Raw genomic sequence first — 17,195 nt, 5'->3', positions numbered from 1 at the left:
ATAAATCGGCCATGATCTTATTGAATGATGGAGCAGGGTCAAGGGCTGAATGGCGTACTCCAGTTCCTGCATACCCAATTAAGAGTCATAGAGGTATACAGCACACAAACGGACACTTCGGCCCAACTTGTTCCTGCCAACCAAGTTTCTCAAACGGAACTATTCCCATTTGCCTGCATTTGGCCCTGTAAATATTTCCTATCCATGTACCTGTCCAAATATCTTTTAAATATTGTAATTGTACGCTCTTCTACCATTTCCTCTGGCAGCTCATTCCATAAACACTGCACCCTCTATGTAAAAAAAGTTCCTGCTCAGATCCTTTTTAAATCTTTCACCTCTCACTTTAAACCTATGCCATCTAGTTTTGGAAAATGACTTTGGCTATGCCCCTCATGGTTTTATAAATCAAACTCAACACAGTCACCTAAAGTTGGAATTGAACTTGGATTCCTCAGATTGCTCTTGTCTTCATGCAACAGAACATAGGGCTTCTAAAGGGAAGAATGGGCAACGCAGTACGATAACAGAGCATGCCCCATGTTTTCAGGAAGTGTTATGTATAAGTAGAACTCTTAAAAGCAAAATAAAACTTTTTTCCCTCTGAGATTTTGTCAGGGCTAATGGGCTGTTTCCATACTGCCCAGCCTCAAGGTTATTGGAGCAATTTCATCCATAAGACGTTAAGACATAGGAGTGGAAATAAGGCCATTTGACCCTCGGGTCCACTCCGCCATTTAATCATGGCTGATGGGCATTTCAACTCCACTTACCTGCATTCTCCCTGTAGCCCTTAATGCCTTGCGAGATTAAGAATTTATCAATCTCTGCCTTGAAGACATGTAACGTCCCGGTCTCCACTGCACTCCGTGACAATGAATTCCACAGGTCCACCATTCTCTGGCTGAAGAAATGTCTCATTTTTGTTCTAAATTGATCCCCTCTAATTCTAAGGCTTAGTCCGAGTCTCCCTGCCTCACGGAAACAAATTCCCAGCGTCCACCCCTTCTAAGCCATGCATTATTTTGTAAGATTCTATTAAATCTCCCCTCAACCTTTTTAACTCTAATGAATACAATCCCAGGATCCTGAGCCGTTCATCGTATGTTAGGCTTACCATTCCAGGGATCATCCGTGTGAATCTCCACTGGACATGCTCCAGTGCCAGTATGTCCTTCCTGAGGTATGGGGCCCAAAATTGGACACAGTATTCTAAATGGGGCCTAACTAGAGTTTTATAAAGTCTCAGAAGCACATTGCTGTTTTTATATTCCAACCCTCTTGGGATAAATGACAACATTACATTTGCTTTATTAACCACGGACTCAACCTGCAAGTAAACATTTAGAGAATCCTGGACTAGCACTCCCAGATTCCTTTGTACTTTGGCTTTATGAATTTTCTCACCGTTCAGCAAAAGAAACAAAACATAATCAAGATAAGGCTGTGGAGCTGGTTGGAAACTGTAAGAAAAATGGAGAACAGACATCATGCAGTCAGTTTCTGAAATTTGGGAATCCAATGTTCAGAACTTTAGGCTGTAAGGTGTTTAAGCAGAAAATGAGGTGTTGTTTCTCGAGCTTGTATTGTGCTTTGTTGGACAATTGCAGCAGGCCCAAGAAAGAAATATTAGCATAAGAGCAAGATGTTTATTGAAATGCCAAGCAACTGGAAGTTCAAGGTCATTCCTACAGACAGTGCGGAGGTGCTCCTCAAAACAATCTGTGTTTGGTCTTGTCAATGTGAAGGAGACTGCATTGTGAGCAGTGAATACGGGAGACTAAATTGAAAAAAGTGCAAGTGAAAAGCTGCTTCACCTTGAAAGTGTGTTTGGCGCCTTTGACAGTGAGGAGGGAGATAGTGAATGGGCAAGTGTTACATCTTCTTCTGCAATTGCATGTGTAGGTGCCATACAGAAGTGAAGAAGTGTTAGAAGTGATGGAGAAGTGGACCAGGGTGTCACAGAGGGAATGGTCCTTACAGAATGCTGACAATGGAGGGGAGGGAAATTTATGTTTGGTGGTAATGTCTTGCTGGCGATGGCAGAAATGGCAAAGCATAATCCTTAGAATGCAGAGAGTAGTGAACTCGAAATGAGGAAGTAAGGTCAAGGGGGAGGCATCATCCTAGGAAAGAGGGGAAGGAGTAAGGGCAGAAGTGCAGGTGATGGGTCTGAAACATGAAGATCTTGTCAAGGGTTGGGGGGGAACCAGACGTCCTTTGTTCAGGATAAAGAAAGTCATATTGGAGGCACCCCAGTGGAAGGTGGCATAATTAGAATAAATATAATGGAAATGGAGTAACTGGGAGAATGTATTGGAATCCTGGCAAAAAGAAGGGTGTGAGGAGGTGTAGTCAAGGTAACTGAGAATCAGTGGAGTTGTGGTGGATATTGGTGGACAGCTGATTTCCAGAAGTAGAAATATTTAGCTCACCATAACTGTTTGTGTCTTGTGCAGTGTGCTTATTACCTGCCAAATTTGCCAAAATTCATTGTCTATAAATCACTTGAGGCATCCTGACGTATGAAAGATGTCATAGAAATGCAAAATCTGTCTTTTCCTTTTGTCCATGTGGAAGAGTAATACTATAATTTACAAGTTTTCTATACAGAGGCTGACTTTTTCGTTGCACTATATCTAGTAGTTTGAATTCTCTCTCCTTTTTGTAATGCCCAGTAAGTGTACATTTAGAAATTATAGTGTAAATCATGTTTGAATTATTGGCACAAATATATATTCCAATAGATTGTTATTAAAACTAAATAAACTAAATTCCAGTGACTCAATTTCACTTGCACATTATTTTTATAAGTGGTATATTGCATGATATCATTCAGATGAAAGATTTGGTGCATGTACAAGATCGGACATTTTATCAGATTTCCAAATATACTAGTAAATCTCCCACAGCAGGCTGAGGAAGTCAGCTGTGCAGAACAGTCTGGAATGGGTGTGAGACCAAAGCTTGGTACGAGTGAGGTGGGTGATTGTCAAACAGATCTAAGGTAGGCTTATTACCACATCAGAGTAAAAATTTAAAGTTTAAACTTAGGGGTATGGCCAGCTGGTCACAGAGTAAAGATTGAAGTTTTAGGCTTTCTGAGTCTTGGCTTTTCTAAGTGAGAGTTGCAAGTAATTTTCCCATTTTATTTTTCACTCCACCAACTTAGAAACAAGTAACATTCAGAGTAACACAACCATATTAAAACATATGGCATAATCATTCAATCTTGGAAAATAATTTTTGCCACAATTTTATTTTTTAAATTCATTCATGGGATGTGAGCTTTGCTGGCTGTTCCAGCATTTATTGCCAATCTTTTACTGCTCTTGAGGTGGTAGTTAAGGAGAATGTATTTTCTCCAATGTGCTAGTAAATAATGGAAAGTAAAAAATTTGAAAGAAAGGTACACAATTTAATCAATGACTAAGGTAGGTATCAGATTTGCTGCTACACACACAAGAAGAATTGAATAATTCATTTTGGAGGCTACAGGTTGCAGTAATAGAAATAAGATATTTCAATAGCATACAAAAATATAGGGAGGATATGCACTTTTATTTTTCTTGTATCTTTCTCTCAATCTACTCTTGAATCTCCTCACTATCTTCATTTTTTCTTTTTGCCTTTTCCTTTTTTCTTTTTCTTCAATGCTTTCATTAATTGGCGGACTTTGTAACCTTTCCAGAAAGACTGGATTGTGATAGCTGCTTTTCCCATTAGGAATGCTTGATGTTCTTTGGCCTTTTTCTTCTCTTCCTTGATTTTTCTTTCTTCCACAATCTGAGTATATTCTGGTTCAAGCATGCCAATCTTCTGTTCTAACTCACGTAGCAGGATCAGTTCATCTTTGTGTATTTTAAGGAGCTGTTCATATTCATCCTAGTAGAAAACAATTTTTATTACATTTTAGTAATTCGTTGGCACTTAACAATTATGAAAACTATCCAACTGATCTGGGTTTAATGGATGTTAAAGCAAATCCAGTGACAAATGGATTCTTTTAAACTTCATATTAAATTGACATGGTGATATTTTTTCCATGACAATGTATTTCAAACAAGAATGAAAAACATCTCATCATGTGTGACTATAGTTCAATATTTTTGATGCTAGATGATTTTGTGTTTAGTCTTCAATTGTAGTTCTCTTGATTCATTTTTATTAGATTGGACAGATTGTTCTGCAATCCTTTTGCTAGGCAGAACAATCAGATTGTAAGAGACCTTGGATTGTTCTGGGCTTTGCTAGTGAAGAACGTTATCAGCATTAGCATCTTTTTATTTATGTTTCAGAGATAAAATTTAGCTGATTATCGAAAATTTGCTGATACATTTTTACAGTGAAAAAGTGCCACAAGCTCTTGCAAGATCAAATGTTTCTCAGGAAAATAACATACAAACAATTCAGAAAATAATTCTTACTATGCTGTGTCACCCAGTTTTCTGTTTTGATGCCAGTATTATCTACTGAGATATATTCATCAAAGTATCAATTAGATTTTTAATATAACCTCTATAATTAATGCCTTATTGTCACATGTTGCATCTTACTACCAAGAACGATAAAGAAAAATAACTTAATGGTTATTGTATAAGAAAATGAATAGAGAACATCTTTTGAGAGCTCATGATTCTTTACAATAAAACATACCTGTTTTTCTTGTAGATCAGCATCATACTTCTGGATCCAGTTTTCAATCTCTGTTTCAATTTTGTATTTTCGCTAAAATAAGTCATAAATATGTGATGTCAAATTCAGGCAACAAAAATATTCATCCAGATAACAAGAAAATCATCCCTTAATTTTCTTCTGAACTCTGTTCTAGTCTTGCTACATTTGGGCATTTGAGGAGTTGTAATCTTTAATGAATCTGCAATTATCAGGAAACATTCAGCTGCTGACCTTATGTTGGAAGGAAGCTAATAGATGAAACAATTGAAGATGGCTGAGACTACAATAAGATAGTGGCGCTGTCCTTATCTCTGGTCCAGAAAACATGCGATCGAGAGCCGCTTGTTCAGAGATGTGTGATAACATTACTAAACATTTGATTAAAAGTATCTAAAATAGAGGAAAGTGAAGACTGCAGATGCTGGAGATCAAGATGAAGGGCTTATGCCCGAAACGTCGAATCTCCTGCTCATTGGATGCTTCCTGACCTATCTAAAATAGGGGGTAGGCTATGGACCATTATTTACATGTACCTCCAAAAGACATTTGATATTTTGATAATTTTTCATTGGGATAGACAGCCACATATATACAAATTAATCAACAATGGAAGCATTTATAAACAGTGTAGATGGAAATATAAAATTACAAAGATTGTTATAGGTTAAACAAATGTGCAATACTGTGGAAATGGATTTTAACGTAGGCAAATGTAAGGTCATCCACTTTGGACCTAAAAGGACAGAAAAGAGTACTTTCTAAATGATCTAAAGCTAGAAACAATGGAGGTCGAAAGTGAACTGGAGTCCAGGTACATGGACCATAAAGATATCGTGAGCAAGTATAAAAAAAACAAGGCTAATGAAATGCATATATATATAAAATGCTAAAATATGTATGTAACAAGATCAGGAAAGTATCCAGCATGGAATGTAACATTTATGCCATACAAGTACTAGTCAATGGCCATCTCCAAAAAGAAAGAATCTAACCATCTTCCCTTGACTTTCAATGGCATTAACATTATCAACATCCGGGAGATTATCATTGACCAGAAACCGACTGGACCAACCATTCAAGTACTGTGGATATAGAGCAGATCTGATGCAAGGAATTCTGTGAAAAATACTTCACCATCTAATTTCCAGTACCTACCCACTTTTTGCAAGGCTCAAATCAGGAGTGTGATAGATTACTTTCCACTTGGATGAGTGCAGCTCTAACAACAATCAAGAAGCTCAACACCTTTCAGGACAAAGCAGCATGCTTGATGAGCACAACATTTGCTCGCCTAAACATTCACTCCCTCCACCACCAGCACATCATTGGCAGAAATGTGTACCAGCTACAACATGCAGTGCAGCATGCTACCAAGGCTCCTTCAGCAGCACCTTCCTAATCCAAAACCTCTCCCACTAAGAAGGTCAAAGGCACCAAATGCTTGGAAGCAAACACCATTCTGACTTGGATCTATACTGGCATTCCTTCACCACTGCTAAGTCAAAATCCTCAAACCTTTTAACAGCGCTGTATGTGCCCCTACATTCAATGGATTGCAACAGTTCTAAAAGGTAGTTCACTATCACATTCTTGGGGCAATTAGGGATGGAAAAAAATTCTAGTCTTGCCAGTAATATGCACATCGAATGCATGAATAAAAAAACTCAGGAAGTATTGAAAAAGGTAGTTAATAAATATAGAGTTCAATCAGCCACGATCTCAATACATGATTAAACTGACTTCAGGTATTAAATTATCTACTCCAGTTCCCATAAATGAATTTTTATTTAAAAGCTAAGTAATCACCTGGCCACCAGAAATAATTATATATTTCCACAAAAATTGCAACTCACATTATGTGGTTGTATTGATAATGGTGCTATTACAGCATGACACTGTACCTTTCTTAAAGCTACTTCAGATGCTCTGTGTTCTGTTATCATGTTGTTCAACTGTGTTCGAAGCTGACCTATTTCTTCATGGTATTTGGCAATTTTCCCTTCTGAATCTTTCTGATCATTTAATTGTTGTTTCTCTGCATCTTGTTTAACTTGACGAATGTAATCTTGCGAGAACAAGTCAAGTTGAAGTAAGTTGTTTTTGAGTTTGCGAATTATCTCATTTTTCTTCAACATCTGGTCATAGAATTTAAAGTATACATGAGGTTAAAGTTGGAATTATTTAAAAAATATTTTATTGCATTAAACAGAAATATTTTTAAAAAGCTGAATAAATATAATCACAGGATCTAATGTTTTATTCCCTTGATGATATGTAGTGCTCTAATTTCTCTCTGACATAGAAACGTACATCTGTTGATATGACTGCAGTACATACATGCAGGAAACTGATTAGGTAAAAATGGGTCAATTTTCTAGTTAGCAAGATATAACAAGTAGTGTGCCACAGGAATTGGTGCTGGGTCCTCAACTGTTTACAATTTATATAAATACTTGGATGACGGGACATAGGTACAGTTGCCAAATTTGCTGATGACATAAAATAAGTTATGAAGAGGACATAAGGATGCTATGAAATTCTATAAATAGCTTAAGTAAATAGGCTAAGATTTAGCAAATAGAATATAATATGGAAAATTGTGAAGTTATCGATTTTGGTGGGAAGAATAACAAAAGCATATTATCTAAATGGACAGAGATTCCACAGCTCAGAAATGCAGAAGGATCTGAGTGTCCTTGTGCATGAGTCATGAAAAGTTAGTATGCAGGTACAGCAAGTACTTAGGCAACTGAATAAAGTATTATTGTTGAGGACATTCAGTTAGATAAGGCATTGATGAGACCACATCTGAAGTGCTGAGTACAGTATTTGTTATTCTTGTAAATGCTTTGGAAGCAGTTCAGAGAATGTTATTAGAACAATACCTGGAATGAGTAAGTTGTTTTAAGACGACAGCCTAGGCTGTGCTGGAATATGAAAAAGTAAGAGGTTACTGGTTGAAATGTGCAAGTTCCTGAGCTGTCCTAACAGGTTCTATGTAGAAGAATGTTTCCTGTTTTGAGAGATCGAGAACTAGTGGTCAGTGTTTAAATATCCATGATTGCCCATTTAAAGCAGGGATAAACAAAAATTATTTCTCAGACTGAGTCAGGAGTATTTAGAACTCTTTTCCTCAAAAATGATAGGAGTCTTTGAATATTTTTAAGGATAACAGGAACTTGCACTTTCAACTCCTCTTCAATGTGGAAAGATGTCCTAAGACATTTAAGGAGCATTATGGGGGGAAAAATGGAGACTCCGTCAAAGAAAGAGATATCAGGGAGGCAGGACTTTAGATTACCAATTGCTCAGTCACAGAGGTGGGTTTTAAGGAGAGTAAAGGAGGAAAAAGAAAATGAGAGAATGTATTAATGAGAGAATATGTCCTAAGAGACTAAATGCACAGCCTCCAATCTTGGTAAATGGAAGGAGATGCTCAAGTGGCTCTCAAATGAATCCTGGAGAATGTGGAACTAGCATGTGCTACTAGAGATTTAAACTTTGCAAAAGGATTCATTCGTCCTCAAGGCTGCCTCATTTGGTCATTAATTGACAGCCTTACTTTGATCATAAAGGTGACTTGCATCACGCTAGAACATTAGTTAAGGCAAATGTGCACTTTTGGTGCAATTTATGAACTATGCTTTATTCTGCACATAATCTGTGCTGTGTCTAAGACAGTTGCGCTTAAAGCAGCGATTAATGGAACAAATAAAAATGTTAAAATCAAAAAAAAGGCACAATAGGCAAAATAAAAATCCAAATTAAATAAGATTTTGCTTGAATTGTTCAGGTTATTTATAGATTAATGCACTAAAGAGAGTGGGGGCAGGAATTCGGTGAAAGTGAGAATTCACTGACAATTAGTGAATGAGTAGCACAAATAATGTATTGTTATGAAACCTACATTAAATCTAGTGCAAGGTTTGTGAAGGTTTGTAGCTCAGGTTGAGGTTTAGGGTGTAGGTTTGCTCGCTGAGCTGTAGGTTTGATATCCAGACGTTTCATTACCTGGCTAGGTAACATCATCAGTGGCGACCTCCAAGTGAAGCGAAGCTGTTGTCTCCTCCTTTCTATTTATATGTTTGTCCTGGATGGGGTTCCTGGCGTTTGTGGTGATGTCATTTCCTGTTCATTTTCTGAGGGATCGATAGATGGTATCTAGATCTATGCATTTGTTTATGGCGTTGTGGTTGGAGTGCCAGGCCTTTAGAATTCTCTGGCATGTCTTTGCTTAGCCTGTCCCAGGATAGCTGTGTTGTCCCAGTTGAAATGGTGTTTTTTTTCCTCCGTGTGTAGGGCTACGAGGGAGAGAGGGTCGTGTCTTTTTGTGGCTAGCTGGTGTTCATGTATCCTGGTGGCTAACTTTCTTCCTGTTTGTCCTACATAGTGTTTCTGGCAGTCCTTGCATGGAATTTTGTAGACAACATTGGTTTTGTCCATGGGATGTACTGGGTCTTTTAAGTTTGTTAGTTTTTGTTTGAGAGTGTTGGTGGGTTTGTGTGCTACTCGGATTCCGAGGGGTCTTAGTAGTCTGGCTGTCATTTCTGAAACTTCTTTGATGTATGGTAAGGTAGTTAGGGTTTCTGGCTGTGTTTGGTCTGCTTATCGTGGCTTGTTCCTGAGGAATCTGCGGACTGTATTTTTTGAGTATCCGTTCTTCTTGAATACATTGTATAGGTGGTTCTCCTCTGTTTTCCGAAGTTCATCTGTGCTGTAGTGTGACGTGGCTCATTGGAATAGTGTTCTGATACAGCTTTGTTTGTGTGTGTTGGGATGGTTGCTGGTGTAGTTAAGTATTTCGTCAGTGTTAGTCGTTTTTCTGTATACGCAGGTTTGTAGTTCTCTGTTATCCGTTCTTTCGACTGTGACGTCCAGGAATGCGAGTTTGTTGTCGGTTTCTTCCTCCTTGGTGAACTTTATGCCTGTGATGGTGTTGTTGATGATGTTAAATGTCTCTTCTATCTTGTTTAATTTTGTGATGACAAAGGTGTCATCTACGTAGCGGACCCAGATTTTTGGTTTGATGGTTGGTAGGGCTGTTTTTTCTAGTCTTTGCATTACCGCTTCTGCTATGAATCCTGATAGCGGAGAGCCCATGGGTGTGCCTTTGGTTTGTTTGTAGATTATGGTTGTTGAAGGTGAAGTGGGTGGTGAGGCACAGTTCCACTAGCTTCATGATGTTTTCGTTGATAATGTGATTGATGGTGGTTGGGGTGTGTGTGATGGTCTCTTCTAAACGTGTGGTAAGTGTTTCCTTTGCCAGGTTGATGTTGATGGAGGTGAACAGTGTTACAGTAAAAGAACTACACGCAAGACTGAAATACCTAGTAGAAGAGTCACAGCACTCCATCCACTCCACCCAGGAATTCTTAAAAATCATCAAAAACACCAAAATAGAGGAAGATGAAACAATGATCTCATTCGACGCAACAGCACTGTTCACCTGCATCAACATTGACCTGGCAAAGGAAACACCACACTTTTAGAAGAGACCATCACACACACCCCAACCCACACTTTTAGAAGAGACCATCACACACACCCCAACCACCATCAATCGCATTACCAATGAAAACATCATGAAGCTAGTGGACCTGTGCCTCACCACCCACTTCACCTTCAATAACATAATCTACAGACAAACCAATGGCACACCCATGGGATCTCCGCTATCAGGATTTATAGCATAAGCGGTAATGCAAAGACTAGAACAAACAGGTAAAAACAATGGCTGCAGATGCTGGAAACCAGATTCTGGATTGGAGGTGCTGGAAGAGCACAGCAGTTCAGGCAGCATCCAAGGAGCTTCGAAATCGCCGTTTCGGGCAAAAGCCCTTCATCAGGAATAAAGGCAGTGAGCCTGGAGCATGAGAGATAAGCTAGAGGAGGGTAGGGGTGCTTATCTCTCCACGCTCCAGGCTCACGGCCTTTATTCCTAATGAAGGGCTTTTGCCCGATATGTCGATTTTGAAGCTCCTTGGATGCTGCCTGAACTGCTGTGCTCTTCCAGCACCACTAGACTAGAACAAACAGCCCTACCATCCATCAAACCAAAAATCTGGTTCCGCTACGTAGATGACACCTTTGTCATCACAAAATGAAACAAGATAGAAGAGACATTTAACATCATCAATAACACCCTCACAGGCATAAAGTTCACCAAGGAGGAAGAAACTGACAACAAACTCGCATTCCTGGATGTCACAGTCGAAAGAATGGATAACGGAGAACTACAAACCTGCGTATACAGAAAACCGACAAACACTGACCAAATACTGAACTACACCAGCAAGCATCCCAACACACATAAACAAAGCTGTATCAGAACACTATTCCAACGAGCCACATCACACTGCAGCACAGACGAACTTCAGAAAACAGAGGAGAACAACTTATACAACGTATTCAAGAAGAACAGATACTCAAAAACCTAGTAGCACACAAACCCACCAACACTCTCAAACAAAAACTAACAAACTTAAAAGACCCAGTACATCCCATGGACAAAACCAACGTCATCTACAAAATTCCATGCAAGGACTGCCAGAAACACTATGTAGGACAAACAGGAAGAAAGTTAGCCACCAGGATACACGAACACCAGCTAGCCACAAAAAGACACGACCCTGTCTCCCTCGTAACCCTACACACGGAGGGAAAAAAACACCATTTCGACTGGGACAACATATCTATCCTGGGACAGGCTAAGCATAGACATGCCAGAGAATTCCTAGAGGCCTGGCACTCCAACCACAACACCATAAACAACACATAGATCTAGATACCATCTATCGACCCCTCAGAAAACGAACAGGAAATAACATCACCACAAACCCAGGAACCCCATCCAGGACAAACATATAAATAGAAAGCAGGAGACAACAGCTTCGCTTCACTTGGAGGTCGCCACTGATGATGTTACCTAGCCAGGTAATGAAACGTCTGGATATCAAACCTACAGCTCAGCGAGCAAACCTACACCCTAAATTTAATCAAGTTTTTTTTATGCATTAGTTTATTATTGCAAATCAGTAGTGATTAATAATGAATTATCTGTCAGAGGATTCCTCACTAGATGTAATTTATTGAGGCTGACATTTGACTGACCCGTGTGATTCTAAGAGATATGTACATTGTCATAGTTGTGGGTATGTTCAACGAGCTGGGGAGCTGATTTGCAAATGTTTCAACCCCTGTCTAGGTGGTGCTTTGGAGCTTCCTATGAAGCGCCACTGTACTGTGTTTTCTGGAATTAATTTGGTTCCATTCTTGCTAATTTGGGTTGCCGGTTCCGGTAAGTTGTTGTAATGGCTGGTATATTGGATGCTTGCTGGTTAGAGTCCATGGATGAGTACCATCCATCGAGATATCCTCTGGCTGTCCTCTGTTTGGCTTGTCCTATGATTGTTGTGTTGTTATCTGTGTGTGGCTACTAGGAGAGTTGGTCATGGTGTTTAGTGGCTCATTGGTGTTCGTGGATGCAGATTGCTAGTTGTCTCCTTGTTTATCCTATATAGTGTTTTGTGCAGTCTTTGCATGGAATCTTGTAAATTATGTTTGTCTTGCACATGATCAGTAGAGGGTCTTTTGTCCTGGTCAGACATTGTCTGAGTCTAGCTGTCAATTTATGAGCTGTCATGAATCCCAGTGGCATGAGAAGTCTGGCTGTCTACGTGCACAACTGGAACTTCAGCTACAAATCTTTATTATATCCTTGAATATGTACATTAAATGAATAGTTGCTAAAGCACAACATTTGATGAATCTGTGAAATGTAATGACTTAATATATTGAGTGACAATGGAAATTTGGTGCAGAGGGGAAGGGGGTTTTAAGTAATTTAACTAAGGTAATTAGATTGAAAGGATTAAAATTACTTAAGTAAAGGATACCAACATTAATAGGATTTGCATTGTATTAAACAAGAACCTTATATATTAAAAGTACTGATAAGATACCAAATTGCATTTATATATAGCATACCAGAGTGGGAGGACTACTTCCGTGATGCAATGTTAGCATCCCTACCGTTCAGCCAGCAGGTTGGGTTAAACTTCCACCTGCTCAGAAGTGTGCAATAAAAAATCAATGGACAGATTGATTAGAAAACACATAGCACAGATGAGACCCTGGTTTGCCCTGTTAGCTCAATAGCTAGCTCATGTGTAAGAATAATGGCCATTGCCCAGCTGAGGTAGATTTGGAACCTGCCTCTTTGCTCTGCCCCTGTGAGTGGAAGACAAGGGCAAGCTGTTCCTAAGAGTGGAAGACGATGGCAAATCACCATATGAAAAAAACTGCCAAGAAAATGCTCAAGATGAAGCATCTGCAGATAATTAGTCAAGGATGAATATTTCAACTTAAAACACATTATAGTACAGAGAGTTTAAACAAAATAATGGAATGATAGACCCATTTCCTGCAATTCCAATGCCTTGTGGGAACTCTAAAACTCTTCATGTGTCCTCAATAAATACTTTGAGCTTGACTGGTAGCTCAAGGCACTACAGAACAAAAAGGAAGTTGGGAATTTCTTTATGTGTACATTCCAAAGTTCACCAAAGCCACCGTCCAGGAGAACAATAAGTGGATAGTCATCAGAAATAGACAGGTAGTGCAGGAATCCTCTGGAAGTAAGGTGCATTCAAACTAATTTTCAGTGTTGATTATCTGAGAATAGCATAACACCTCTCAGAGGAGAACATGCAGATTGGAGCACATTCACCACAGCATAAAGCAAGCATCTTGATAAAGGGCTGAATGAAGTGTAGAAATAAAGTGATCATAGGAGATTTCTTAGAGGAATTGACAATTTTATTTGCAGCCTTTGTTGTCACTCTTACATGGGGTTAAAGCAGGCTATCTTGCTTTCAGTAAAGTGGTCATTCTTAAGAAAGATGAAGAGCACATATGCTTAAGAAGCGGCTCAGACCACAAAAGAGTTTCACTGCTGTACTCATGGATCTCTATTCTGTATTGGACAATACAACAAACTAGAACTCAATTTCTACAAGGGGACATAAATTTAAGGTGAAGGGTGGAAGGTATAGGGGGGATGACAGGGGTAGGTTCTTTACGCAGAGAGTGGTTGGAGCAAGGAATGCGCTGCCTGTGGGAGTGGCAGAGTCAGAATCATTGGTGACCTTTAAGCGGCAATTGGATAGGTACATGGATAGGTGCAAATGTTCGGCACAACATCGTGGGCCGAAGGGCCTGTTCTGTGCTGTATTGTTCTATGTTCTATAAGCATGAAATGAGATCAAGTAAGGAAGTGCAGACTTAATGGGCCTAAGGGTCTTTTCCTGTGCTGTAGACTGCTGTGATTGTATAATTATACATCTCCCACCCTTCCTATTAACAACTTGCATTCTTACTGAAATGTTTCATCAGATTGATAAAATGTGCCTTCAGTACTTTCCAACTCCAAGGATCAGATGTGCCCTGTTTATCATTGTATGTCTTTATAACTATTGTGTAATGGTAAAAACAATATAGGTTATATGAAAGTTGACACTACAACCTGTATACAAAATACAGTATGTTAAACAAGTCTAACTATTTTCACACATGCACTGGAATCTACAGCATCTTAGCTAAAATGTACCAGATATTGTTGACTTTTGGTAATGTTGTACATGTCAGTATAGGGCCCTAATCACAATATTAAAACATATTTTAAAACATGATATATAATTTTATGTATAGTTCAACGTATTATAAACTTAGGGTGTGATTTATACAACTTATGGCATCTATTGCTCGAGCAACATGAGACAACTGATTCACAGCATATGTAGAAGTTTACCTCATTTTCTTTGTTTTGGATAGCTGCTGTCAGTTCAACCTCCAAAGTGGCTATAATTTCTGTGTTTTGCTTATCTCGTTTAATGATTTTTTGCACATATTCAAACTTTTCTTTATCTTCACTGGGAGTTATCAGAAGTCTCTCAAACACAAAGTCTCTTAGTTCCATTAGCACCAGGGTGAGGTCTACACAGATGCGACTTCGAGCATGACATTCTGATTGGATTATCTGACAGGCTGAGGGATTCCTCTTAAAGAGCCGAAGGATGTTTTTAACTGAAGTTGCAAAGGCCTTTTGAAGGATTTGAATATCTTCCTCTTTCTTTTTCATTTTTACTTTGTCTATTGAATTCTCATTTGCTTGTTTGGGATACCCTACATTGAACAGCTTGCCAAAAGCAAAATCCAGATGTTTCTCTAGTCTGTCATGTTCTCTTAGAGCACACACCAGCTCTAAACCCAGAGCAACACTGAACCTGTTATGATTGGCTATTATGTAGGGAATTAAAGTAACTATTTGTATTTTATCAGTAGTCTTTTCAATTACAGAAATAATCCGCTCTGCTTCAATTGACGCAAGTTTTTTTCTAACTGGTTCCAAGATTCGTAGTGCATCCATGTTGGGCGCTGTATTTTGCACAGATACATCATAATTATTTGAGGATTTACTGATGTTCTCGTCAGCATTGGATTCTAATTGTTGATGCTGTACAATGATTTCAGTTGCCATTGTTTTACTCTTTGTAGATTTTTCTTATATCTTTAAATCTGCAGTGGGCTGTATTGCTGAAACATAAAACAATATCTTTTCTAATGTGTGTAGCAATGCTCTTTTCAAAGTATTTCTTTTTGGAATCATATATATACACTAGACAGAGGGAGACAAGTCAACTATAATGTCTGTACGATCTGCTAATCAAAAACTAAACTCAGTGTGTTCTTTCCTTATATCATATGTTCAAGTGAAGCAAAAATCAAACTTTTTTTTACCTTTTTAAAAGCTTTAGCCATTAAACACCATTTTGTCTTAAGACAGCAAATGCTGGTAATATTGGCTAACTATAAAGAGTCTCACTAAATAAAGGGAGTACAGTATAGGAGGTGCTTCAGGCAAGGATCACCTATCAGAATACTATCGACAAGATAGCCTACAGTTCTGAGATCGAAGTCTGGAGAAAGATGCAGTGCTTTTAGTCATGGTTCATCCTGAGCAGCTCCATGATGCAGGACTCTGTGCTCGATGGTCTGTTCTCAGAGACACACACCGAGACAAACATCGGCTGTGATTGGAAGAACATCATATCAGTGAAAGATGCTCTTTGGTCTGCCCAAAACTGTTGGTCTTCCAGAACAAAGACTGGGTGCTACAGATTTGTACATTTCAAGGTCCAGGACTACATGCTGAAGGACACACTAAAGCTTGGTGCAGCTGCTGTGGGGAAAGACCACCGTCTGAGATCCATCTGCTGAAGTTAAATTGGGGTCCCTTCAGTTATCTGAACCTTCTGGTGCCTCAAGTGCATGGAAAATAGTTTGTTCAAGTACAAGGTGCCTTTGGTTTGTTTGTTGGATAGAACTAAATTCCAATATTCCTTGATATGCTACTATATAGACTGAACTGCATTGGACTATGTGTACATATGTTCCACATTATGAATAAAATTTTTGAAATAAAAAAAGTCCACCATCTCTATTCAGAACATCTCCTGCTTGGCTTGGAAGCCTTTTGTTTTTATTTCACATTTACAGCACCTGCACCTTCTGTTTTAACTTATTTTATTATCTTTCAAATTGTCCGTGACATATCTACTTAGTGTACCATCATATATAAATGTAAATTATAGATTTTTTCAAAATGTTTGCTCTTAAAGAAACAACTCCCACTGAAGGGCAATAAACACCCCTAAGTTTGAATGGTCAAAATAAAGGATACACATATTTGCCCAGTGGTCACAGTTGCTATGTGAAGAATCGTCAAAAAGACAAAAAAAAAATCAGGTAGGTACATGGCTTTTAATACTTAGGCGTAATATTTAGTTTTGATTTATGATCAAATGTTATTTTCAATTTTCTTCCTACAGCACATGGATTGCAGCTGTTCAAGAAGACAAGCTCATCACTACTTCCTTGAAGAAAGTAATTCCTGATGAAGGGCTTATGCCCGAAGTGTCGATTCTCCTGCTTCTCGGATGGTGCCTGACCTGCTGTGCTTTTCCAGCACCACACTCTCATCCACTTCCTTGAAGTAAGAGTGATAAAAATTTTAATAGTGCTAAAAGGGCTCTTTGGCCTCTTCTTATCTGCGCCAGACATTAAACATCTATCTATTCGGATCCCATTTTTCACCACTTGGCCAGTAGCTTGGTATGCAATGGTGTTTCAAGTGTTCATACTCAAAAGTCTTAACAATTATAAATAATAAATTAAACTGCATTTATTTCAACGCAAGGGGCCTAACAGGGAAGGCAGATGAACTCAGGGCATGGTTAGGAACATGGGACTGGGATATCATAGCAATTATGGAAACATGGCTCAGGGATGGGCAAGACTGGCAACTTAATGTTCCAGGATACAAATGCTACAGGAAGGATAGAAAGGGAGACAAAAGAGGAGGGTGGAGTTGCATTTTTGATCAGGGATAACATTACAGCTGTGCTGAGGGAGGATATTCCCGGAAATGCATCCAGGGAAATTATATGGGTGGAACTGAG

The 17,195-nt window shown here is 38.8% G+C and overlaps 1 protein-coding gene across 1 annotated transcript; it reads right to left on the bottom strand.

The window, feature by feature from the left end:
• Positions 1-3,248: 3,248 nt before the first annotated feature.
• Positions 3,249-15,948, bottom strand: iqcd (IQ motif containing D). The gene is made up of 4 exons (XM_043715844.1): positions 14,486-15,948; positions 6,579-6,812; positions 4,657-4,728; positions 3,249-3,885 (listed from the first exon to the last, which is right to left on the bottom strand). Exons 1-4 carry the CDS (start codon positions 15,212-15,214, stop codon positions 3,613-3,615), a joined length of 1,308 nt encoding a protein of 435 aa, XP_043571779.1. The 5' UTR covers positions 15,215-15,948; the 3' UTR covers positions 3,249-3,612.
• Between the last annotated feature and the right edge of the window lie 1,247 nt (positions 15,949-17,195).

This window comes from Chiloscyllium plagiosum, chromosome 25 (genome assembly GCF_004010195.1).
Source record: "Chiloscyllium plagiosum isolate BGI_BamShark_2017 chromosome 25, ASM401019v2, whole genome shotgun sequence".
Classification (NCBI taxonomy): domain Eukaryota; kingdom Metazoa; phylum Chordata; class Chondrichthyes; order Orectolobiformes; family Hemiscylliidae; genus Chiloscyllium; species Chiloscyllium plagiosum.
Note: the sequence above shows the minus strand (reverse complement) of the source record. Positions and strands in the feature narration are given on the sequence as shown.

Excerpts from the sequence above, each read along its gene's own strand:
- iqcd (XM_043715844.1), bottom strand. The coding sequence starts at position 15,214 with ATGGCAACTGAAATCATTGTACAGCATCAACAATTAGAATCCAATGCT. Across the intron at positions 4,729-6,578 it reads CTGAAGTAGCTTTAAGAAAG|CGAAAATACAAAATTGAAAC; the intron begins GTACAGTGTCAT and ends GACTTATTTTAG. Across the intron at positions 3,886-4,656 it reads CTGATCTACAAGAAAAACAG|GATGAATATGAACAGCTCCT; the intron begins GTATGTTTTATT and ends GTTTTCTACTAG.